The 24,397-nt window shown below is 43.1% G+C and overlaps 1 protein-coding gene across 8 annotated transcripts in view; it reads left to right on the top strand.

The window, feature by feature from the left end:
• Positions 1 to 8,444, top strand: part of adgrl3.1 (adhesion G protein-coupled receptor L3.1) — a 713,955-nt gene extending 705,511 nt beyond the window's left edge. For 7 of the 8 annotated variants that reach the window (XM_068030477.1, XM_068030472.1, XM_068030479.1 and 4 more), the window contains one exon: positions 7,432 to 8,444. In XM_068030477.1, coding sequence (XP_067886578.1) covers positions 7,432 to 8,234 — 803 coding nt within the window. In that variant the 3' untranslated portion in view covers positions 8,235 to 8,444. Of the gene's footprint in view, positions 1 to 3,658; positions 3,769 to 7,431 lie in introns of those variants that run through there. The other variant, XM_068030480.1, reaches the window with a different exon arrangement.
• The last annotated feature ends 15,953 nt before the right edge of the window (positions 8,445 to 24,397 follow it).

Here is a 24,397-nt window from a genome sequence, read left to right as displayed (position 1 = left end):
TACCTTCTCATGACACTGAAACCTAGGCTTTAGTAAGAAGTGGAGGATGGAAGTTAGGAGTTGGAGCCATGGCACATGCTGTGTCCTATCCATCCCCGATCATGTCGCACACTGTCACCCCAGTTGAAATCAACTGACTGTGTTCAGTGCTGGGATCAAATCTGCGGCTGCATCTTGGTCTTCATGGCTCAATGCCACACTATGTAGTGCATTTAATCACTAAGCCATTGAGTGTGCTGCTTCCATATTTTATCAAAGTAAATCTACTTTTCCGTTTATATTCATGAGGTAATAATGGCTTAAGATGACATTACAAAAAATAAAAATGAATGGATTCTTACAATAATCTAAAACATGTGAATGCGTTGTAGCTTTGCATTTCTTCTCTTTTTTTAGTTTATCCCCTACCAATACACTTAATGTACCATGACCTGCAATACAACCTCTTAAATCTTTCAGTTCTCATTCATAGACAACAGCAAAGGAGCAGCATCCTTTATAGTGACCCTCCAAACAACATAGATTTTCAGAGACCTCCAAGAACTTCAATGCAATAGAAAAGGTCAACTCTATCTGTTGATAGATATGTATTATAAGCTTTGTTTTTTGACATATGTTTTTAAAAGCAGTAGCTTACCGTTTCCCATGTGTTCACTGTGATGACTGATAACAGTTACTTTGTGTTGTGATGTGGTAGAAGGCTTTTGTGACATTTTCCCCTATCTTCATGAATTACTGAGTTGCTATCAACATACTATGTATATGTATTAGACTAGTGTAGGGTTCAAATTTTATTGTATTTATTTATCTAATTTTTGGATTCTCCATAACTGCAAGAAAATGTGAATTTTCTATTAAATATGGCTAGTTGTCTCAAAACCCATGCTGCAAAATGAATGTTTCAAATTTAGTGGAAGTTACATTTTACAGGCAATCCCCTTTTGTTTGAGTCAAGTATTTGGAAATGTAGAACTGCTAAAGTGAGATGCAATCACCCACGCTTTTTACTAATCATACAGGGATTTGTAACTCTGTGTCTAAGGGTGGAATTTTATGCTTTCCACACCCAAACCCCCCCCCCCCCCCCACCCCGCCACCCCGGTTTGGAGGTGGGGAGAGCATAAAGTCAGGTAGGATGGTGGCGGGGGAAGGACCATACCACCATTCAACCTCCACCAAAATTTAGTCTGGGGTGGACCTGTGAACAGCCTTCTTGCCCTGCCGCCAATTGAGGCCCTTAACTGGGTAAGTAACCCCCAATTAAGGGCCTCTTCCCGGCTCAGCCACAATTACCCGTCTGGCCCTGCCACTGCATGGGAAGCACGACACGAAAAACCATGTGGGCTGCTTCCCGGCTCCGGGGGTGCGGGGGGCTCCCTCATTCAAAGGCACTTAGTGCCTGAACGAGGGACCCGGCATCAGAAAGGAGTGTGCCCGCTGACGGCAACTGCCCTTGCTACCGACCCCACCCCCCCGAACCCAGTGAGACCCTCCCACCCTGACCTTCCTTAAGCCTGGTTCCAGTGCCGCTCCTCAATGTCAGGTCTTTGCAGCTACAGCGGCAGCCACTGCCTGCACGGAGGCGCTGCAACTGCCAGCCTCTGATTGGCCAGCAGCTCTGCAAGGCTTAGACTTCTGGTGACAGGGTCCTAAATCCTATGCAAGGCCCACTGCTGTCCCGTTAAGCCTGATTGGCACTAAATTTGGCAGGCCTTTTGGAAAAGAGGCGATGCGGCGATCTTGGCGTTGGTTTCTCTCAACGTCGAGACCCCCGTCACCAGAATAAAATTCCCCCCTAAGTGTGTAATGAGCACAGTGAGTAGAATGTTAACATTTTGAATGCAGAAAGATGTATTATAGTTTTGGGTCTACCAAGCACTTTGAACATAATCTGATGAGTTTAAAAAGATAAGTTTGTAGGTTTTCAATGCCACTTGTCAAAGTACTTTCAAAAGGAGCAATGCAATTTGTCAAAAATCTGTTCATTTGGTGTCATATAAATAACATAATTTGATTTATGGTTAGGCAGTGGGTCTTGGTACAGAGCTCGGGTACTTCTGCATGTATTAATTATATAAATGAATATCAAGAAGGGCTGTAATGCATTGTGGGGCACCTAACCTTGTTTAGACTGGGTTCATCAGTTTTTTATTGAGTTGAGCCAGATCCTATCAGGTTTTAAATGCACAGCCAATCCTGTACTACAGAGAACATGTTATATTTATTAAAATTTAGATGTATTCTGAACTCAGCACCTATCAAATCTTCGGAGTGAACCTAAATTAACAGTCTCCACGGAAATTGGTTTTCAGCAGCAGTCCTGTGACAGCATCCAGTATTTTCAACCCAGCCCTGCAGAAATGCACAAATCCCATACTTTAAAATACTGTCTACTTCCAACATAAGCACTTTATCCCTTTAATCTGAACATGATGAATACAAAGTGCTATCTGCAAAAGTACATTTTTTGGCTGTGATGCTTACATATGGATGACGTTGATTCATGTTTTTAAGTTTTGTGAAGTCCATATCTGGTACTGCTTCCCTTGTCTTCTGTCTTATTATCTGTAAATACATATTTCTTCAGTAACGTCACCACTGTATTTCCCAGCTGTGCTTCAGTCTTGGGAAAATTGAAGTAATAAACTATGAAACCCTTTGAGCTGTTGCTACAAATTGGAATGGAAACGATTAAAGTTAGCAGAAAAAAATCAATTGGATTGTAAGTTTTTTTTTAAAATGAGGGGTTTGATGTTACAATGTACCTGAGGGTAAATCTAAGAAATAAAGTAATAACTCTGGTTGAATATGTTAGTTTTATAAAATAGGTTATAAAGGAAACCAGCATTTATCATGTTAGCCCATTTGCAGATGCATTTACGTTGTCTGAAGCATTTATTAATTTTTTTTTGTAAACCTCAACATTCCAGGTCTGACTGTATTCAGCTTGTTGTTTAATAATGTGACTTCAAGTTTTACCATTAAGAATATTTTATTTTTCTACATTTTCCTGATTGATCTTTTTCTTTGTTTGTCTTTCTCCGTCTGGCTGCTCCAGGGGCTATGGCTAACCATCTAATAACAAATGCTCTTCTTCGTCCTCATGGCACTAACAATCCCTATAACACATTGCTTGGGGAATCTGCAGTCTATAACAACCCCTCAGTCAGCATGTACAACACACAAGGTGTGCTACTCCGAATGTTTCGCTAAACTATAGTAGCGATACCCCATCTCTGGTCTGTGGAGGCTGTACTCCAAAAAATGAGATTGATGAAAAATAAATTACAAAATACTTGAAAGTTTCAAAGTTATCCCTCTATTTCACGGTGGCCGAAGATGATCATCGGTTGCTGGGTGTATTAATTTTTCACCAATTTTTGATCCATCTGCTTTGGGTGGGTAGATTAATTTGCTTCTTCTTTGAAGCTTAAAAAGTTGTCTCTCACCAGTTTACCAATCTACAGTCAACCCTCATTATAGAACACAATTGTCTTAATCTATATTTTTCTAGCACATTTTGCCAGCTCCTGATTGAAGCTGCAATGTAGCCCTCAATAATGAGTTTTTAGTTCCGCCAGTTTGGTAAGGAGGCTTGACTGAATATATTGTTATACATTTAACATTTTATTTCTACATGTGTCTTTTGAACCTCTAGCCAAATTAGTTTTGGATGCAAGCAGAGGAAGCCAGTGGAAAATGTGCCCTTTTGCAAAGTAGCTGCCATTCTGATCAGTTGACTGGAACATATGTGGAGGAATGATCCTGAAAACAACTAACAAAATGTCTAACAATATGTATGGTAACATTGGTGTGATGGGACTAAAGTATTAGACCTTAGATAGCTGCAAATTTAGATAGTTATTCAGTACAGCCTCTATAGGCCAACCAAAGGGGTCTTATATTTCACAACCCTTTCACCAGCGCAGGTATTAATTTAAACATCAACTTCAGTCTACCTTCCCAATATGTTACAATGTTCTACATTAATATCAACAAAACTAAATTCAAACAAAGCTGTATCATTTGATCGCTGACTTGATTTCAATGAGCTGGTAAAAGGGTTGCTGTCTTTTGGAAACGGTTATTCAAAATATGTATGGGTGGTTCTGAAATGAGTAGTACAAACACAGCTATTGTCATTTAAATTGTGTGATTGTTTGTTTCCAGCTTAAAAGCATTTAAATTAACCATTTATTATGTGTAGTGAAGATGGGATTTGTTAGATATTTTCTGCATACCATCAATCTATTTGCTTTTATTCATGTTTCTTCTACTGTCGCTGTATGCTTACTTGTGTTTTTTCTTTCCTTTTCTTCATGCTGTCCTTTAGAGCCCTACAGAGAGACAAGTATGGGAGTAAAACTAAACATTGCATATCAAATGTAATTTTTTTAGTTACCATTCTCTTCCAGCTAGGCAATAACTGTGGTATAACACTAGTTGACCAAGGAGACTTTTTTTCAACTGAAGAAATGTTGATAGTTATATTTTAGTTAGCTCTCCCGTTAAGCTTTGTATCCAAACCTATTCAGTTAAATTGTAGTAAGTTTGAGTAAGTCTAATTAGGAAACATCAGTTGGGTGATACTCTATTCTACAATTTTGTCTGTCGCCCCTTTTTTAAAATCTCCAAATATTTATTGGCTGGTTGGAAATATTCCAGCTTCCATTCTCAATGGATTGTTTCATGAAAAGAAAAAGGGTACTTTCTGCAAAGTGCATAAAAAGAGTGGTTGAGATGCCTGAGAGCTCAAATGACTGAGTGAAGGAAAAGCAATTTGAATTACTTTGCCCACTTTATGTAAGTTTTCTTGTATTAACTTTTGACACTGAGAGTGGAAATCTATACAGGAATGTCCGCAGTGTGCCCAGGCACATCCTTATTTAAAGCTAAGATCTGCCACACATGGTGAGCACCATAATGTTCAGGATTACAGTACACCTGCTGTTAATATTCAAAGATCCCACTCTACAATTTTTCCTGAGAAATATGGACATTACACATATACACACTTATGACTTGGTGAACCCAAGTTTAAATTGAATATCAGGTTATTGAAGTGAGAAATTCCACAATTGCCCATCTATCCATGATGTGAGTACGTGCTTGGGGGACCTGTGTGTGGTGCACATGGTATTTATTTATTTTTTAATTCATCACATTGAGTTCTGTGCTTGGTGCACATGGGTTGGGGTGGTCCATCGAGGTGGCTGGTTAAGCCTTTGAATATATATCTGTGACTAAGAGGAGAGGAGAAGAATTTGGCCTTTCAAATTGTGTGAAAGTTCCTGTATACTGGATAGATAAATGTTTTCATCCAGGAAACAAACCAGATAATAGTTATCTGTCTAGATTGGCTAATTCTTTATCATAATGATCAAGGATGTGAAATACATTTTGAAGAAGTCCCACTGCAACCCTTTACAGTCTAATGATAGCAGCAATCTTGAGCAGAAACTGTTTTCATTAATAAATGTTTTTGTTTGTTTTCATTGGAATTTGAAATGTTTTTTTTCTTCAGTTGTACTAACTGGAACCATTTTGTGTACATTATTACTTTCAAACGGATGATCTTGCTGTTGCTGTTGATTGAGGATTTCATCTTTGTCAGTCAGCTCTTTTTTTAATTATATACGTGCACCATTGTGCTTTTTAATTTGTCTATGGTTTATATGTCCAGTTAGATGTGCAACAATTCTTTGAAATCTAAGCAATCAATATAACAGTTAAATTGAAAATAATTACTGATTTCCAAGTTTTTGCAATCAAAAGAACTTTTTTGGTTACCATTTCTAATTACAGTGAAGTGCATAGCGAATATGAGTTTTAATTTCTCTATAAATACATAATTCAATAGAATATCGATGTCCATCCTGCATCTTTTGTCCATTTTGCTCTGCATTAATGTTGTGATACTTGAAGAAGTGTTTCAATTAACTCAACCTTTTGTTAGTGTTTTGAAAAAGTCGTGACATCTCAAATTTTGCTATTTATTCAAATGCTGCTGCTAATAACTCCTTGCAGTTTGATCCCTGCATAATCCATCTCTTAATTGTGTAACCTATGATTTCATTGATGAATATTGCTCACTGCAGAAGGCTGTAATAAAATATAAGATTATTGAATCATTATACATGATGCTTTGATACATGGATTGATAATTAGCGGGGCTTATCTCGAAGGCCCAGGCTGATCATAGGACTTTGTTCCCTCGGTACCTCAGATAACCCCAGTGGCAAAGAGATATTCTTAATGTACTTTATATCACTAAATTTGCTTATTGGATTCAATGAAGAGTATTTCCCCTTGTTGGTTACCAAAGTCTTTTAGGAACATAGGAACAGGAATAGGCCTTCAGCCCCTTGTGCCTGCTCCGCCATTCAATTAGATCATGGCTGATTTGTACCTCAACTCCATTTACCCACCTTAGCTCCATATCTGATAAAACTAATTTGATCCCAGTTTTGTACAACAACTTGTATTTATATAGCATTTTTAACATAATAAAGCATCCCAAGGCACATCACAGGAGTGATATAAAGCAAAATTTGACACAGGGCCACCTAAGGAAATATTAGGACAGATGACCAGAAGCATGGTCAAAGCGATAGGTTTAAGGGAGTATCTTGAAGGAGGAAAGCAAGGTAGCTAGGCAGCGAGGTTTAAGAAGGAAATTCTGGAATTTAGGGCCTGGGCCAGTGGTGCAACCATTACAATCTGGGATGCTCAAGAGAATGAATTAGAGGAACACCAATATCTTGGAGAGTTTTGGGGCTGGAGGAGATTAGAGAGAGAGGGTGGGGTGAGGCCATGGCGGCATTTGAAAACAAGGATGAGTATTTTAAAAGTGAGGTGTTAGTTAACCAGTGCAGGTCAGTGAGTAAATGGATGGTGGATAAAAGGGGCTTGGTGCAAGTTAGGACACAGGCAGCAGAGTTTAGGATGACCACAAGTTTATGGAGGGTGAAAGCTCCAGTTACCTCAGCATTCACAGCCTTTTAGGAGAAAGAACTCAAAATTTCTATTACTCTTTGCTTGGAAGTTGTTTGCTGATTTTCCTCCTAAATGGCCAAGCTGAGATTTTAAGATGTTTTGATTCCACCATCAGAGAAAATAGTTTCTTTGTAGCCTATTTTCCCAACATTTTCTCCTACTCCCCAATGTGTCTTGGTGTTCCTCTTTCCTGAACATTATAATGCTGTGAAGAAGGTATTTTTTTCACAGCCACTTTGTGACCATACTTGTGACATACTGAGTTTTTTATAAATTATATTGATTCCTGAAGCATTTGAAATGATTGTTGCACTATTGCTACTCAAATTTTAGCATACCTAGTCTGTTCCCGAAATACTGTAATCTCCCCTTCATCCCCAAAAGAAGCCAGAAGCTATAGTCATGGTTAATGTGATTCTTTGTCTTATCTTTCAGAGGTGTTGCTGAACAATGCCAGGGATACAAGTGTCATGGATACTCTACCACTGAATGGTAACCATGGCAACAGCTACAGTATTGCCAGTGGAGAATACCTGAGTGATTGTGTGCAAATTATTGACCGTGGGTATAACCACAATGAAACGGCTTTAGAGAAAAAGATCCTGAAAGAACTCACTTCCAACTACATCCCTTCCTACCTGAACAACCACGAGCGCTCCAATGAACAGAACAGGAACCTCATGAACAAACTAGTGAACAACATTGGGAACAGCAGTGAGGACGATGCAATCGTTCTCGATGATGCTACTTCATTTAACCACGAAGAAAGCCTCGGACTGGAACTCATTAGAGAGGAGTCAGATGCCCCTTTGTTGCCACAAAGGGCGCACTCAGTAGAGAACCATCAGGCCCATCAGTATCCTAGCAGGAGACGGATCCCTCAAGATCACAGTGAGAGCTTTTTTCCTTTGCTAACCAATGAGCACACAGAAGAACTTCAGTCACCCAACAGGGATTCGCTGTATACCAGCATGCCTGCTTTGGCAGGTGTGCCCATGACGGACAGTAGTGCCCCTCAGACCCAAAGCGCTCCTCCACCAACTAAAAGTAGTGACGGTGAAGATGTGTATTATAAAAGTATGCCGAATCTGGGTTCCAGGAACCATGAACAGCAACTTCACACTTACTACCAGCTAGGACGTGGAAGCAGCGATGGATTTATAGTTCCTCCCAATAAGGAAGGCTGCTCACCTGAAGGGAATTCAAAAGGACCATCACACTTGGTCACTAGTCTATAGGGGCAAAGACTAACCCTGCATAGCTTGTTCTGGTTTCCCAGAAGCAAGTGAAACGATGTGTGTATGCTTGAATCTAAATGCTGTTCATAAACTGCTGAACTACTTTGAGAAGTTTTTATTCAGACCAACCTAGCAAGGCACTGCGTGGGAAGCAGCTGATAAGGAAATAGTCTGTTTTAAGGCAAAAAAATAAAATATTACTGAACTGATTGACAGAGTTAGACATGTATATTGAAATGGCATTCAGTTTTGCTTCCTTCAATAATGCTAAATTTTTAGCCTTTTTTCTCTGGTGTCTATTTTCTCGAGGACTTCTAACTGAGGCTTGGTGTAGGTCAGTGCCAGCTGTACTGGTGCAAGGGTATGGATTGCTTTTTTTCTTGTTTTTATTACCACTGTATATCAGTCGTGGCTCTCTCTCACAACTTAGATGAGTTGCAGTTTATCTAGCTGCAGAATTCCTACTGTCTAAAGGAAACCTCTCCAATCTCAAAGAAAGGGAACTATTCAAATTATATGCTAGACACATTTTATGTTTTGCTGTAATAATTCTGATTATAAAACTAATGACGAGAATTTTGAACTATTTCTATGTACAGACACTCAGCATTGCACATATATTGTAGTATGCTTTTTTCCTCCAAACTTATGTCCCTGTTGATGTAGTGAACAAGACAGTTTTTGTTGTGCTGGTCTTGCAAGTTTTGTCTTGCCAGTAGGAGCAGTGTTTTTCCATAAGTCTTTCTGTTGGGCTTTTTTCCCCTGACAGTTCCTCTGAAGACCACAGTTTATAAAGCTCATTTTATAGTGAGGTGATCACAAATACTAAGAAAAAGAAGTTTTTAAAAAAAAAACTGTTTTAGGTTTTTCTCACTGTGTATTTTGAAGTGAAGTCATGTTTTTTGCCAGCAAAAAAAACTTTAAAAAAAAATTAGGATTTACAGCAGGTACATTATTGTTTACAATGCACTATGTTATTCATAAATGTGATCAGCAATGAAAGTCCACAAACGGAGCTAGGCACTCTTCTAGACACCAAGGAATCTTGGTAGAAAATAGTGGAACTCATGCATGTGGAGAAATAAAAAGTAGAAACATTTTTGTGTTAAATCTAGTCGAAGCACTAGGCACTTGTACCGTGGTGGTAAAAAATATTGACTTATTAAAATGGAAGTTATTTTGAAGTGAAAAAAGATGAACTCTTATCTTTTTTTTCTTTTCTTCCCTCACAGGAAATTTATTTATTTGACATTAATTAGTTGACGTAGGCATCCCTTTAGTAATGATCATAGCAGCACAATTTGTCATTCCTTTTTTTTTTAATTTATGATCCATTTTGTATGGTTTCCAAGTTGAATGACCTCATTACTAATATTTGTTGTAAAAGTGAACCTTGTTTGCCAACAAATAAATGACTGATTACAGATTTACAAAATCTGAGTTGGGCTTAAGATGATTTTTGTTTCTTTCCGATGATCGGTGTGAGCTTTGCCATATGTTTGCCCAACTAGCCTGTTGTCACTTAAAAGACTGTCAGCAATTGAAAAGAAATTATAATGAATTGTTTTGGGTCTATTGTGTATTTCTACTTCCAATCTTCCCTGGATATGGGGGAGGTGCCAGAGGATTGGAGAGTGGCAAATGTGACACACTTATTCAAGAAAGGGTGTGAGGACAGTCTTAGCAACTACAGGCCAGTTAAACATCAGTAGTGGGTAAGGTTTTAGAAACTATAATCAGGGAAAAAAATCAACTAACACTTGGAGAGCTTTGAGTTAATTAAGGATCGCCAGCATGGATTTGTAAAAGGGAAATCATGCTTGATTAATCTAATTGAATTTTTTGATGAAGTAACAGAGAAGGTTGATGAAGGGAATGTGGTAGATGTTGTCTATATGGGTATTTAAAAAGTGTTTGGTAAAGTATCATATGAAAGACTGGTTAACAAAATTGAGCCTCATGGAATAGGAAGATCAGTGTTCAGTTGGATAAAAAATTGGCTTAAGGACAAAAAACAGTGAGTCATGGTAAGCAGTTGTTTTTCAGACTGGAGGATGGTAGACAGTGGTGTTCCCCAAGGGTTAGTGCTAGGACCACTGCTTATTTTGCTATATATAAATGACTTGGATCTTGGAATACAGAGTAGAATCTCAAAATTTGCTGATGGCACCAAACTTGGAGGTGTGGCAAACAGCGAGGATGATGTGAACTGCCTACAACAGGACATAAGCTGACAAAATGGGCAGACAAGTAGCAGATAGAATTTAATACTGACAATTATGAGGTGATGCATTTTGGCAGAAGGAATAGGGAGAGGCAATATTTACTTAATGGCACAGTTCTAAAGAGGGAGCTGCACATGGATGTGCATCGATCTTTGAAGGTGGCAGGACATACTGAGAAAGAAGTTAGCAAAGCATATGGGATCTTGGGCTTCATAAATCGAGGCATTGAGTACAAAAGCAAGGAAGTTATGGTGCACCTTTATAAAGCTCTGGTTATGCCCCAAAAGGAGGATTGCGTCCAGTTCTGGTCACCACACTTTAGGAAGAATGTGGAGGTCCTTGAGAGGGTGCAGAGGAGATTTACCAGAGTGGTTCTCAGAAATGGGGGATTTTAGCTACAAGGTTAGGTTAGAAAAGCTGGGTTTGTTCTCCTTAGAGCAAAGGAGATTTTATAGAGGTATACAAGATTATGATAGAGATAGATAAGTTGGACAAGGAAAAACTGTTCCCATTAACTGTTGGTACAAGGACTAGGGGATACAGATTTAAGGGTTTGGGCAAGAGATGCAGGGGAATGTGAGGAAGAACTTTTTTTTACACGGCGAATGGTAATGACCTGGAACTCGCTGCCCACAAGGGTGGTGGAAACGGAGACGATCAATGATTTTAAAAGGAAATTGGATGGCCAGTTGAAGGAAATAAAATTACAGGGCTACGGGGATTGAGTTGAGAAGTGGGACTGACTGGATTGCTCCACGGAGAGCTGGCGTAGACTCGATGGGCGTATGACCTCCTCCTGTGTCGTAAATGACTATAAGTTGTGAAAGGAAACGAGCTAATTTTACAGGTTTATCCAGCTTTACAGTCAAATTGACATGCTTGCTGGAAATCTTTTCACCACCTGCTTTCCTGTGACAGTTCATTATATTAAACTGTAACTTTCTCTGTGGACATGTCTGTTGCTACCTTTTGTTTACATAAATCTCCATATTTACAAGTGAGGTGCTGAGCTAATTCCATACTTTATTTTAAGACCCCATGGACTGACTTTTAAGGGACATTTGATGTCAGGCTGGGAGGCAGGCTGACAAAATGGCGTGAAGGAAACAGGTGGCGTGCCTGAAGACTTCCTGCCACTATGCCATTTTGCCAAAGACAGGAAAGGTGGCATAAAAACTAGAAATGCTGGAAATACTCAGCAGGTCTGGCAGCATCTGTGGAGAGAGAAGCAGAGTTGACGTTTCAGGTCCATGACCCTTCATCAGAACAGAAGGTGACACATGGCCCGCCCATGCAGAGCCCAATTGACTCACTTAAATGGCCAATTAGGGGCTTCTCCCTGCCTTAGCTGGCACTTTATCAGTGGCAGAGGTGCTCATCATGTAAACCATTGCAGGGTCCAGCAGGGTGAGGTCCCTCGTCTTTGCCCCACGGAAGGGTCCTCTGGTGGCAATGACCATCCCCGTGACATCTGTGCTGTCTTCCCTCAGCAACCCCCCTGCCTGCCTGCCTGGCCCCAGCACCCCAAGACCCGACATACCTGATTGTGAGAATGCACGTCCATAAATGTGTCCTCTTCCTTCAGGTGCAGCCCCAGAAGTGGCCACCACACTTCATGGCGCCGCTGAGCTGCCAGCCCTCTGATTGGGCTAGCAGCTCTTGGGGGCCAGCCGCCATCCTTAATAGGATGGCAGACCCAGCAGCAGGCACTTAATTAGCTGCAGCCCCAGGTCCCACCGTCTGCCAAAGGGAAGGGGGTGTTGGAGTGATTGAGGAGTAGACCAGGGTATCGTAGAGGGAACAGTCCCTTCAGAATGCTGAAAGGGGAGGGGAAGATGTGTTTGGTTGTGGCATCATGCTGGTGGTGGAGGAAATGGCAGAGGATGAACCGTTGAATACAGATGCTGGTGGGGTGGAGGGTGAAGACAAGAGGAACACTATCATGGTTCTGGGAGGGAAGCAAAGGAGTGAGAGCAGAAATTTCCCACACCCACTATCCCTCCCATGGCACCTTTCCATGCAAGCGCAGGCGATGCACACCTGCCCTTTTACCTCAGGCCCCAAAGAATACTTCCAGGTGAAACAGCGATCTACTTCTTCTTTCTGTATAATTTACTGTATTCGCTGCTCATGATACGGTCTCCTCTGAATCGGGGAGACCAAACGCAGATTGGGTGACTGCTTTGTCACCTCCATTCAGTCCGCAAGCGTGACCCCGAGCTTCGAGTTGCACTTCATTTTAATTCTCCACCTTGCTCCCACTATGATCTCTCTGTCCTTGGCCATCTGCAGCGTTCCAATGAAGCTCAATGTGAGATCTAGGAATGGCACCTCATCTTTCAATTAGACACTTTACAGCCTTCTGGATTCAACAATGAGTTCAACAATTTCAGATTGTAATCTCTGCTTCCATTTTATTTACTTTTTCTTTGCTGGTTTTGGTTTATCCGTCTTGTTTTTTCTCTTTTTTGCTTTTTGACAGCAGCTGTTTTGCCATTCACATCTCCTCTAGATTCCTCTTTTGGCAAGAATTTTACCCCCCCCCACCCCACCCAAAAGAGCGGGCTGGTTGTGGCGAGAAACAGTCCGCCCGTCCCAGACCAATCAAGGCCCTTAAGTGGCCAATTAACTACCACTTAAAGGCCTCCGCCCACTGCCACGGGTATTTTGCACTTGGCAGGCGGACAGCTGAGGCCTCAGAAAACCCACCTGGTGAAACTAAGCAGCCTTCTTGCGGGCTGAGGGGGACCAACCTGATCGGGCACCCTGTGCCCCATGTAGGGCTGCCCCTAAGGCCCCAACACTCAACATGCTCCCCGCTCCCCCTAACCACCCCATTTGCCTCGCCAGGCCTGACTGATTGCCCATGGCAGGTCCCTAAAAACGTAGCTTTTTTCCAGGGCCGTCCTTCATCTTCATTCTGAAGCTGGGTGTAGTCCCAGCAGTGACCACCGCTTCCAGTGGCACTGGTAAGACATAGATTTGCTGGCCCGCTGATTGGCTGGCAGCTCCATTAGGCGGGACTTCCGGCCTCAATGAGGTGGAAGTCTCACCCAAGACCAATTTAAGAGCCTGGGGAGTGTAAAATCCAGTCTGAATCCCCAGCCCCGGCGGAGGCGGGCTTGCCACCAACTTTTCGGCTGGTGAATGGGGCCCTCCCGCCCATCATAAAATTCCGGCATTTGTTTCTTTACTTGTCCCATTACCCTTCCCCTCAGCCTTGCACCACCAAACGTTTTGTTACTTAATCTCTCCTGCCTTTTTTTTATATAGAGTCATACAGCACTGAAACAGGCCTTTCGGCCCACCGAGTCTGTGCTGACCATCAACCACCCATTTATACCAATCCTACATTAATCCCATATTCCCTACCACATCCCCTCCTACATTAATCCCATATTCCCTACCATTCTCCTACCTACACTATGGGCAATTTACAATGGCCAATTTGCCTATCAACATGCAAGTCTTTGGCGGTGGGAGGAAACCGGAGCACCCGGCAGAAAACCACGCAGTCACAGGGAGAACGTGCAAACTCCATACAGGCAGTACTCAGAACTGAACCCGGGTTGCTGGAGCTGTGAGGCTGCGGTGCTAGCCACTGTGCCTTACAAATACTTCTTTTTTCCTTTTCCCACCCTCCACGTTGCTTTAAACCTATTATATTTCTAAATTTTCCCAGTTCTGATGAAAGGTCATTGACCTGAAACATTAACTCTGTTTCTCTCTCCACAGATGCTGCCAAACCTGCTGAGTATTTCCATCATTTCCTGTGATTATCTCTTAATGCTGATTTTAACAAACTGCAGACCTGTGTATCTGTGTGCCAGCTGTGGCACTGAGACTAAAAGAAAAATGCATTGCATTTATGTAGCATCTTTCACAACCTCAGGGCATCTGAAAGTTGTGTTATAATGTCGGATATGCAACAGCCATTTTGTGCACAGCAAGGTCCCGCAAACTCATTTGATAATGACCGGATAATCTGTTTTAATAATGCTGGTCGAGGGATAAATATTGTCTACGCCATTGGGTGGATCTTCCCTGCTCTTCCTTGAAATAGTGCCATGGGATCTTTCACGTCCACCTGCGAAGAAAGACAATAGCTCCTTTTAACATTTCATCCGAAAGACGCCACCTCTAACAGTGCAGCACTCCCTTGGTATTGCACTTGAGTGTCAGACTGAAACCAAGTTTTACTGTGCTTTCAAAATTGCGATTTTATTTATTCAATATACATATTTTTTTTAGAATTTTACGGTCTTGTTAGTAATGTTTGCATTGCTCCTGGCTTTCCACAACAAACAACTGCAATATGAACAACTAACCCTGCAATACCAGAAAGATGAAGTGAGGACCCCAAGACAAAATTAAACTATCCACAGACTGATTAATACCTTTGCCTGTCAATCCTGCTTGCAGCTCACCAAAAATATTGTTCCCAATTTTATTAGACCAAGGTTCTAAATGGTATCCTAAAATGCTCTTGAACTAACTGGTTTTGGCACTTGAGATCTTATGTCAAATCCTATGTTTGACTTTTTTTTTGTTTTTGTTTACTCTCAATTCCCCTTTATGTCTCCTAAGTGCTGCATTGCTGTTTATTTTTTCACTTTATGTTCTTCCATTTTTTATTCCAATTTGTAATTCTGTATTTTATTCCCTTTTTCAATCTCGTGTTTAGAAATAAGCACAAAGCCAAATTTTCCCTTTCTGTGAAATAAGATTTAAGCCTCACCTCTTATTATCTCTCCTCTCCACTGACACCACCCCTCCTGATATCCCTGCTAGGTTCCTTGTACTCATGATTTTCTGGTTGGAATTGTACATTCAAGCAAGCTATTTTTTTTTTTCTGGGGATTTGTTTGACCATTAGGAAAACTGCTAATTTTCTTGATCAGATTAATCTGCATGCCTGATTTGTAACAGTGATGCCCCTAGTGTTAATTAAAATCAATTGCTACAAACATTCATTGGTTTAGGAGTTGGTTTGGGGGGGGGCAATCATTTTGGAAGGTGACTGAAATTTAAAAGCCCCAAACATGCCCTCTAATATAGACTAAACTTATCTTTCCATCTCCACCCCTGACACTTCACTGTGCACTGACAACTGACTTTTCAAATTAAAAATCATTTTCCAATTCAGTGGTTCATCATTGAGTTGGATATCACAATATGTAAGATTAACCTCAGACATTTCATAATTCAAGCACAACCAGAACAGTAAACTTCTCTTCAGAAATAATAGAGAGGACATCCAGCAAATTTCTGCCTAATTTTATCAGTATCAAAGCTTATTTCCATAAAATTACAAAAATGTGTCCAGGTTTTAAGTTTTGAAAAATCTTAGTTCAGTATTCTTCAAAAAGTGGAAACATGCATTTAATGTTCTTGTAATGTAATTTAGTTGCTCACTTATAACAGAATTTCAACCACTGCATGAGAATGTGCTTGTAGATATATAGATTTCGTTTAAATACACATGCTTTTCACTGGGGTAATGAAGCTGCTGTTTAGTGCTGTGCGCATCTGTAGTCCACTGAGCTAGCGTTGAGATTTAAAGTGGTGTCAACACATTTAAATAGATTGTTGGTAGTCCTAGTGCAAAGTGTATCATGCACTGGAAGAGTACAGGTCGGGGGAAGGTTATCTAATGCAGCAGCTCTGAAAGGGCTGTTGTTTACAATTAAAGCAGTTTGGTTACTGAAGAGAATCTGCAGTAAGCTCATGCAGTAGAGTTTTTTTTTATTTCCAAAATATACTTTATTCATAAAAATCTGTAAAAATTACATTCCCAGTTTAAAACAGCATCAAGTCAAAAAATGCTAACAGTGCAAAGGTGATCAGTTTCCTTCTGTACAATCATGAGTTGCCTCACAACCCTTCCATTTCATTGTCATGCCATATACGTTTTTACATTTACAGCACACAAAATTTTCCCGATACAGTTTGAGGGGTTTCCCTTGGATACAGCCCCTCAGTTCAGCTTGGTGGGGGGACCTTACACTGTGGTCTTTCCCCATTGAGCCTTTGCTGCGGCTGCCCCAAGCTTTAGTGCATCCCACAGCACGTAGTCCTGGACCTTGGAATGTGCCAGTCTGCAACATTCGGTGGTGGACAACTCTTTGCGCTGGAAGACCAGCAAGTTTCGGGCAGACCAAAGGGCGTCTTTTACCGAATTGATAGTCCTCCAGCAGCAGTTGATGTTTGTCTCGGTGTGCGTCCCTGGGAACAGCCCGTAGAGCACAGACTCCTGTGTTACAGAGCTGCTTGGGATGAACCGCGACAAAAACCACTGCATCTCTTTCCACACCTACTTTGCAAAGACACATTCCAGGAGTAGGTGGGCAACCGTCTCTTCCCCACCACAGCCACCGCGGGGGCATTGCGCGGAGGGGGCGAGACTTCGGGCGTGCATGAAGGATCTGACGGGGAGGGCTCTTCTCACCACCAGCCAAGCTACATCTTGGTGCTTGTTTGAAAGTTCTGGCGATGAGGCATTCCGCCAAATGACTTTGACGGCCTGCTCGGGGAACCATCCGACAGGATCTCCCGTCTCCTTTTCCCGTAGGACCTTGAGGACGTTCCGTGCAGACCACTGCCTGATGGATCGGTGGTCAAAGGTGTTTTCCCGCAGAAACTGCTCCACGAAGGATAGGTGGCATGGCACGGTCCAACTGCATGGAGCGTTCCGCGGCAATGTGACCAGGCCCATCCTTCGCAACACCGGGGTCAGATAGAACCTCAGCACATAGTGACACTTGGAGTTTGCATACTGGAGGTCTACACACTCACTGAAGCAGCCTTGAAAATGCTGCTGCCAGAAGTCCTGCAAGAAGGGTGTCTTTTTGGGATCAAAGGATCTACTATACATTGATGGTGACTGCTGAAGCAGTGTAGGTAGAGGTAATAAAAAGGAAATTCTGTTCAAGGGAGGAAAACATTTTCAAGTCTTGGAAAAGTTAACAAATTAAGCGTCCTCGCATTGAATCATAGAATGCTATAGCAGAGGCAGTGCTGATTGGGTCCAATGTGCCTGCGCTGGCTCTTTTGTACAGCTATCCAATTAGTTACACTCCCCTGCTCTTTCCCCATAGCCCTGTGTTTTTTCTTCCCCTTTAGGTATTTACCTGATCCCCTTTTGAAAGTTAATCGTGAATTTGCTTCCATCAACCCTTCAGGTAGTGCACTCCTTCCTGAAGAGTGGTGCCCAGAATTGAACACAGTGGGGGGAATTTTTCCAAGCCTTTGGAGGAAAGTTTAGAGGTGGGGCCGCAAGCAAAATTGGCAAACAAGCCCAATGCCATTTTGTCCAATGTGTTCCTGTCTCTGGCCACTTTTCGGAGGGCCGGACTGAGTCCAATGTCAGCAACCCACGCTTCAGTGACGAGAAGCCAATTAAGGTCATTAAGGAAGTAATTATTATCAGTTTTCGCACCGCAATTTTTCCAGCAATGCACAGGCTTCACCACCGTGTCTGCATCTCGTCAACTCAGAGGAGGTGAGAGCACAGCAGGAAGGCATTGAGACCCAAAACTGTCAGACACTCGGCTATAAAGACTGAAATCGGCAAGACTGAGTGCAGCCATACAAAGAAGGGTGCCATTAAAGGAGAATCTCGCTGAGACTGCTGCTGATAAAATTGAATCGGAGAGATAAATTGTTGAAGCCCCTACAGAATATGCTGCCAACTTAGTGGGGAATTAGGCAGGTGTGCCTGTGAGGCTCCACAGTAACCTGGATACCAGCTGCTCTGAACTCAGATTGTCCACTGAGGACAAGCTTGAGTCTAAGCCACATCAGTTGCCACAGGGGGAAAGGCAGGACCTGGAAGAGGAGCAGCAGCTGCATCAAGCTATATATGCAAATTCAGCAGAGCAGAGAGAACAGCGAGGGTCACAGGACCGAGAAAGGCATTACCTAACACACACAGTGTACAGGCAAAGGGTCAGATTCCTTGACCTGTTAGAGCAGCAGTTCCCACAAAAGCTGTAGCTGTAGTGCCAGGTGGCCATAGATCTCTACGGCCTCTTGGAGGAGGACCTGAAGCCACAAGGAGTGGATGGTTGCTCATCGCCCAAAGCGGTCAAGGTAACCGTGGCACTGAACCTCTTTGCATCCGGCTCATTCCAGGGGGTGGCAGCTAACATTTGTAGGATCTTGCAATCTTCCATGCATAACAGCATCACTCAGTCAACGGGTCCCCTTTATACAAGGGTAGTAGATTACATCTACTTCGACACAGATGCTGCCAGTTAGGCCCAGAGGAGAGTTGGATTTGCTTCTATGGCAGGCCTCCCTTAGGTACAGGGAGTGATAGACTGCGCCATCAAGTCCTGTAACACCTGACAGGGTCATTCTTAAATAGGAAGGGATGCCACCCTTTCAATGTGCGACCACTGCAAGAACATCCTGCAAGTGTGTACAAGGTATTCGGGCAGCTGTCATGACTGAGGATACTGAGCCAGTCTCAGGTGCCTCAACCGTCCAGGCAATGACAGCCGACATAGATGGTTCCTGAATGTCAATGAGTGTCCTCTGAAGATATGACAGAAGCCCACCACGAAGGCACAGGACAGATACAACTACTGCCACTTATCGACCAGCGCAACCCATTGAGCAAGCCGTAGGGCTTCTGAAAATGAGGTTCCGGTGCCTTGACCACACGGGGGGCGACCTCCATTGTGGCCCTTCAAGGGTATTATGCATAATGGGGGTGCACCGTGCTCTGCATAACTTGGTGACACAAATGGAATGGAGCTGGCACCAGAAGATGGCTATGAGCACTCTACATCCTCACAAGATGATGAGGAGGAAGAAGAGGACAATCAGCTGGTGCACCATGCCCTTGAGAGGTGCCACTGTGGTCTGTGTCCATTGACCAGTAGGCCAGGAAAGTGCAGGATGCTCTCATTCAGGCAAGATTTACCTCAGTGCAGGCCTTCCTCGACAGCACTCTTTGCACCCAGGTCCCTGTGACAGAAGTGTGGCCGTTATCATGAGCCCTTCGCAACATTAAGATCTCCTTGATGGAACGCATACCACACTGCTGCACTTCCCACCTTACCAATTTGACCCATGACTTTCACTGATGTCACATCTAGGCTACTCTGGTGCAATGGAGCATTAAGAACCTACTGGAGAATTATAACTTAGCACAAACAGTTTCATTCCAATTAAGCACATCAAGTTGACATTGGCATAACATAAGCTACCCAAATGAAACAAATAGTATAGCTAGACCCATTTCCATGTTATCTTGCATGAGTTCTACATGCGGTTACCCTTGTAAGCTGCAGCAAATGTGGAGGCAGTCTGCTTGGATCAGTGCTCTGGCAAATGAGACACCCGTGGTGCATGTCCTCTGGGTTGTGGTGCCCGCAAGGGCCCGGCCACAGATTGGCCCACCTGTTTCTACACAGGGGCAGCCTGAGTCATGGGGGCAGTAGGCTGTGTTTTGTCCCTGTCAGAGGGGGCCGAGGAGGCGGCCACATGCCAGGGGGAGTGCCTTGAGATGATTCCCCATTGCCATGTCCCCTGCCTCCCTCTGCTCTTTCAGGGCCTACCTGCACTTCCCTGCTAACCAGGAGCAGAAAAGCGTCTGGCAATGTTTCCATGCATTTAAGAGCAATCACCATGAACAAGCAATCAATGCTGCTGAAGGTTTCATGCATAGTGTTACGATAGGGGTCTAGGGATTCCCTCTCAGCCTTTGCCTGGTTTAACCGTAACATGGTTTAATTTTTAAAACACCATGTTTTAGCTCCCCCTCAGTGAATCCTTGTTCACTGCTTTCCAATTGTAAGGCAAAGAAATCAATTAGGCAGGTTTTCTTCGATTTAATCAAGCAAGGTGAAAGATTATTAATCTTAAACTCTAATTCGGTTAACGACTACGAATATGCAACGCGCCCAAACTAGCATGCATGCGCGATAAACACACACAGATAGAGACAAAAAAAGTGGAAAGAATAAAGGGGAAAAGTTTGAGGCAATATCTGGATGGTAGTTAGAGTCCTATGACTCTATGACTCCTTTGAGTTTGATATTGAATCTTTGGTTGCCATTAAGTTTTGCTGTTCGTTGAGGCCCAGTGCACGCTTTAACTTGTTTCGATGTAGGAGTTTTTTCTCTCTTGTGGTTTGTGTTTTCAATGGGTCTGGAGGCTTGTGAGGAAGTGAGAGCGCCGGCCAGGAGAGAGACTGTCTTGTTCCAGGTTCAGTTACAATCTGCAGTCATCTGTTGCTCAACCTGTCCTGTGAGCACAATTCAAAACTCCAAATTGGCCAGCAGGTTAATCATGTGACTAGCTGGTTTAACCAATTCTGCATTTGTGGATTTGTAGATTCCAAAGCTCTCAGTGGGGGGGGGGGGGTGTAGTGCTGTCTCTTAACCCGACAAGATGTGGATCACCATTGCCCAGCCCAATCTCTGTTAATTGAATCAGTGAGCAATTTTTCTGTCTCTCCAAGCACTATTTCTTAGTATGCAAATGTCCTCCAGCCAAGTGTCTGGTGATCTCTTTTTAAACAAGTAATTTCCTCACTCCAGCAACAGTTTAAAATTAATGTTCGTATGATGAAACTAATATGCCTCATTCTTGGCAGGTGGGGGTCTTCATGACAATAGTATGAAGGCCACTCTGCTGGTCCTGCATCTACCCATTGGCCTGCTGCATATGACTCTCTCTGAGGGAGATCATGCAATCATATGCCAGAGACATCGCGTTACTCCTGACATGGATGGACTTTTCTATCTTCTGCCCAAGGGTGCGTTCTGCCTCTGGAAACTCTAACGGATAGCCCCATATCTCCCGTTGCTGCTTCACAAGCACCCACTTCTTATATGACCCCAAGGCTCAGTATCTCCATGGAGCTGAGCAAGGCTTGAGTTGCCCTCACTCCTTTGGGGACTCACAACAGCTGCCACTGTGTCCATTACCTGCTCTTGTTCATGTGATATGCTCCTCACCTTGTGTTGCCCATGCTATCAGCAAATGAGGCCCCGCTGATGTGTGTGTATCTGCGCTGGTGCAGGGTGCACTTGACTCATGTGACAGTGCATCCTCATCAAGTGTTGTGCTTCATCAAGATTGCACTACCTCCTCATGTGGCTGCTGCTGTGTCTCTGGCAATTCCCCTGCAGGAGAGAGAAGACCACAGTTCGTGAATCTGACAGATCTCATTGGTTGCATCTTGTGAGACCTTGCTGGAATTCAACTGTGAACGTTTGGATGTAACTGCATAAATGAGGGAGGTGATCCAATCCGATTGAATGGTTAACACACTATGCTTTCACCCACTCTCTGTAGCAGCCCTATCTCACCTTCAGCAACAGCCTGGCCTGTTGCCACCAGGCCAACCTCTACGGCTTCCTCCTCCAATGGCGTCAGGATTGTCAACAAGGTCGCTCAAACATATGAAAGAGCAGCTACCATTTATCAGGTTAGCTCTGAGTGTAAGTGGTGTGAGTGCTTCAGACTGATGCGCAAGGGCCCTGAGCACACAGTTGCTGCCAATAATATGATTTACATCCCTTCTGGCCAGAGGACTACTGAGGATGGGACAGATTCATTGTTGCCATCTGAGCTTTGCATGGCACTTACCTTGCCAGACCTCAGAACTGCTTCTGGCATTGTATCCACATCCTGCGGACAACAATCTGGCTACCAACATCCTGTGCAACCTCCAGCCATGCCTGCTTGGTCATGCTGGCTGGCCGCCTCCTCTCACTCTCAGGAAACAAGACAAGCTTCTGGGCTCTCAAAACCTCCAACATTACGTCCAGGGAGGTATTTGTGAAGCGGGGTGCAACCATTCCCTATCTCTTTTTCATTTTGTTCCAGTCTCTTCAGCGCTCTCAAAGCAGCCACATTGCAGGCTGCCGGTCGCACTTTAGAGGGCGCACACTGATGCCTCCTCCCGCCTTTTGAACCCGCCTACCATCCCTAATTGGATGAAAATCCAGGAAGCAGGCTTTTGGTTAGCTGCCTCCCGGAAGATTGCTGCAAGTGGGATCAGGAACTAGAAATGGTTCAACGCTCAATATTTTTATAAGTCCAGAAAATTCAGCCCAATACTCCAGCTGGGGCCAACCAGTGTTTTACAAATGTGCAGCCTTACTTCCTTGCTTCTGTGCGCTATATTTTATTAATAAAGTCAAGGATCCCAAAAGCTTTTGTAACAACCTTCTCAACCTGCTACCTTCTAATATTTGTACACATACACTCCCAGGTGTTTCTCATTGAAACCCTTTAAAATTGTACCATTTTGTTCATATTGCCTCTCCTCATTCTTTCTACTGAGATATATCACTTCACACTTCTCTAAACTAAAGGTTGGTCACCTAAGTTGATCCTTGACTTGATATATAAAGAGGCTGCTGAAGATTCTGGCTATTGCTGCATGTCAGAAAATGGGAGCTGAAGTTGGCAGCCATACTATCTTGCAGCATATAACCAGTAATGATGTGTACAGACAGGAGTGTAGGGGGCTCAGCTAAGTTGTGACCCTTGACTCATTATCAAAAGAAGCCTCTGGAGAGTCTGGCTATAGATGCAACTTGGAAACGGGGTGAAGCTGGAGGCCATAATATCTTGCCATCTAAGCTGCATTTGAAATGGTTACTGTAGCAGCATAACATTGTCTTTTGATGCCAAATGACCAACTGAGTCTTGGCCTCAGCATTGCACAGCACCTTGCATCAACCATTCCCACAATGGCACACACCAATACAGATATTTCCCATTCATGGGGTTCAGTTCGTGTGTTGCAGGGGGGAGCACCTGCTGCTTCACTGAACGCAGGAACAGATGGAATTGAAGGAACCCCAATATGTGAATGCGAACACCCTTTCGGCACTGAAACTTAGGAATTAGGACTTCTTGATGTCTGCTCCCAAATACGGTTTGTCAGTTCATGCAGTCATTGGAGAATGTGCCAAGCAACCTGAAACAGCTTGGGCCATCTATGGAGGAGTCCACAACACACATCTCACTGTGGTCACATAGCAGCTGCACATTGGGACAAAGGGCCTGAGTGTCACTGATAATTACCTACACTTTGTCCAACACAGCCAGGTGCTAAAAAAGAAGGGAACTTTCTTGCTGCTGGCCATTTTTCATTGGCAAATTGGCAAAGTCATTTTCCCAAGAAAATAAGTCATAATGTTGTCCCACTGATGAACCAGTGAATTGCAGCTGGAAATGTAATACTTTCATGCTGTTGCTTGCAAAGATCCTGTGGTGAAAATGTTCAAGGAAACTATTGTGCTGACAGTCATTGATGGTGATGTCCCTGAACTAGATGTTGGTTCCAGGTCTGGCTGCAGCAAACATCAGAATTCTGCCATAGCTTCTCTTTAAAATCTTAGTTAACTAGGTCACATCTCCTCAGGCATATCTAAAGGACTGCTCCTTTGTCAGGATAGTTGTAAGTGGGTCATCTATGCTGTAAACAAACCAGTCTTTCTGGTCTTGTCTGGTCCTTTGCCTCATCCTTCAAAACCATTCGTCCCAGTGAGAGAGCTACAATATCAACAACTTGTATTTATGTAGCACATTTAACATAATAAAACTTCCCAAGGTGCTTCACAGGACCATTAAAAAGCAAAATTTCACACTGAGCCACATAAGGCAATATTAGGGCAGGTATCTAAAAACTTAGTCAAAGAGGTAGGTTTGAAGGAGCATCTTAAAGAAGGAAAGAAAGGTTAGGGGAGGAAATTCCAGAGCTTAGGGCGTAGACGGATTCCTACATTCTTACACTTCCTGCAGGAAGGGACCTTGTCCTCACCAAACTACTTGTCACAGATGCATATGTCCATGACAGTATTGGTAGGAGTGATCACCTCATAGTTCTGTGGAGACAAAGTCCCGCCTTCACAATGAGGATACGCACCATCGTGTTGTGTGGCACTACCGCCATGCTACATTGAATAG

Source organism: Heterodontus francisci, chromosome 4 (genome assembly GCF_036365525.1).
Source record: "Heterodontus francisci isolate sHetFra1 chromosome 4, sHetFra1.hap1, whole genome shotgun sequence".
In the NCBI taxonomy this organism is placed as follows: domain Eukaryota; kingdom Metazoa; phylum Chordata; class Chondrichthyes; order Heterodontiformes; family Heterodontidae; genus Heterodontus; species Heterodontus francisci.
The sequence above is the reverse complement of the archived record's forward strand: the minus strand, read 5'-3'. Positions and strand labels throughout refer to the sequence as shown.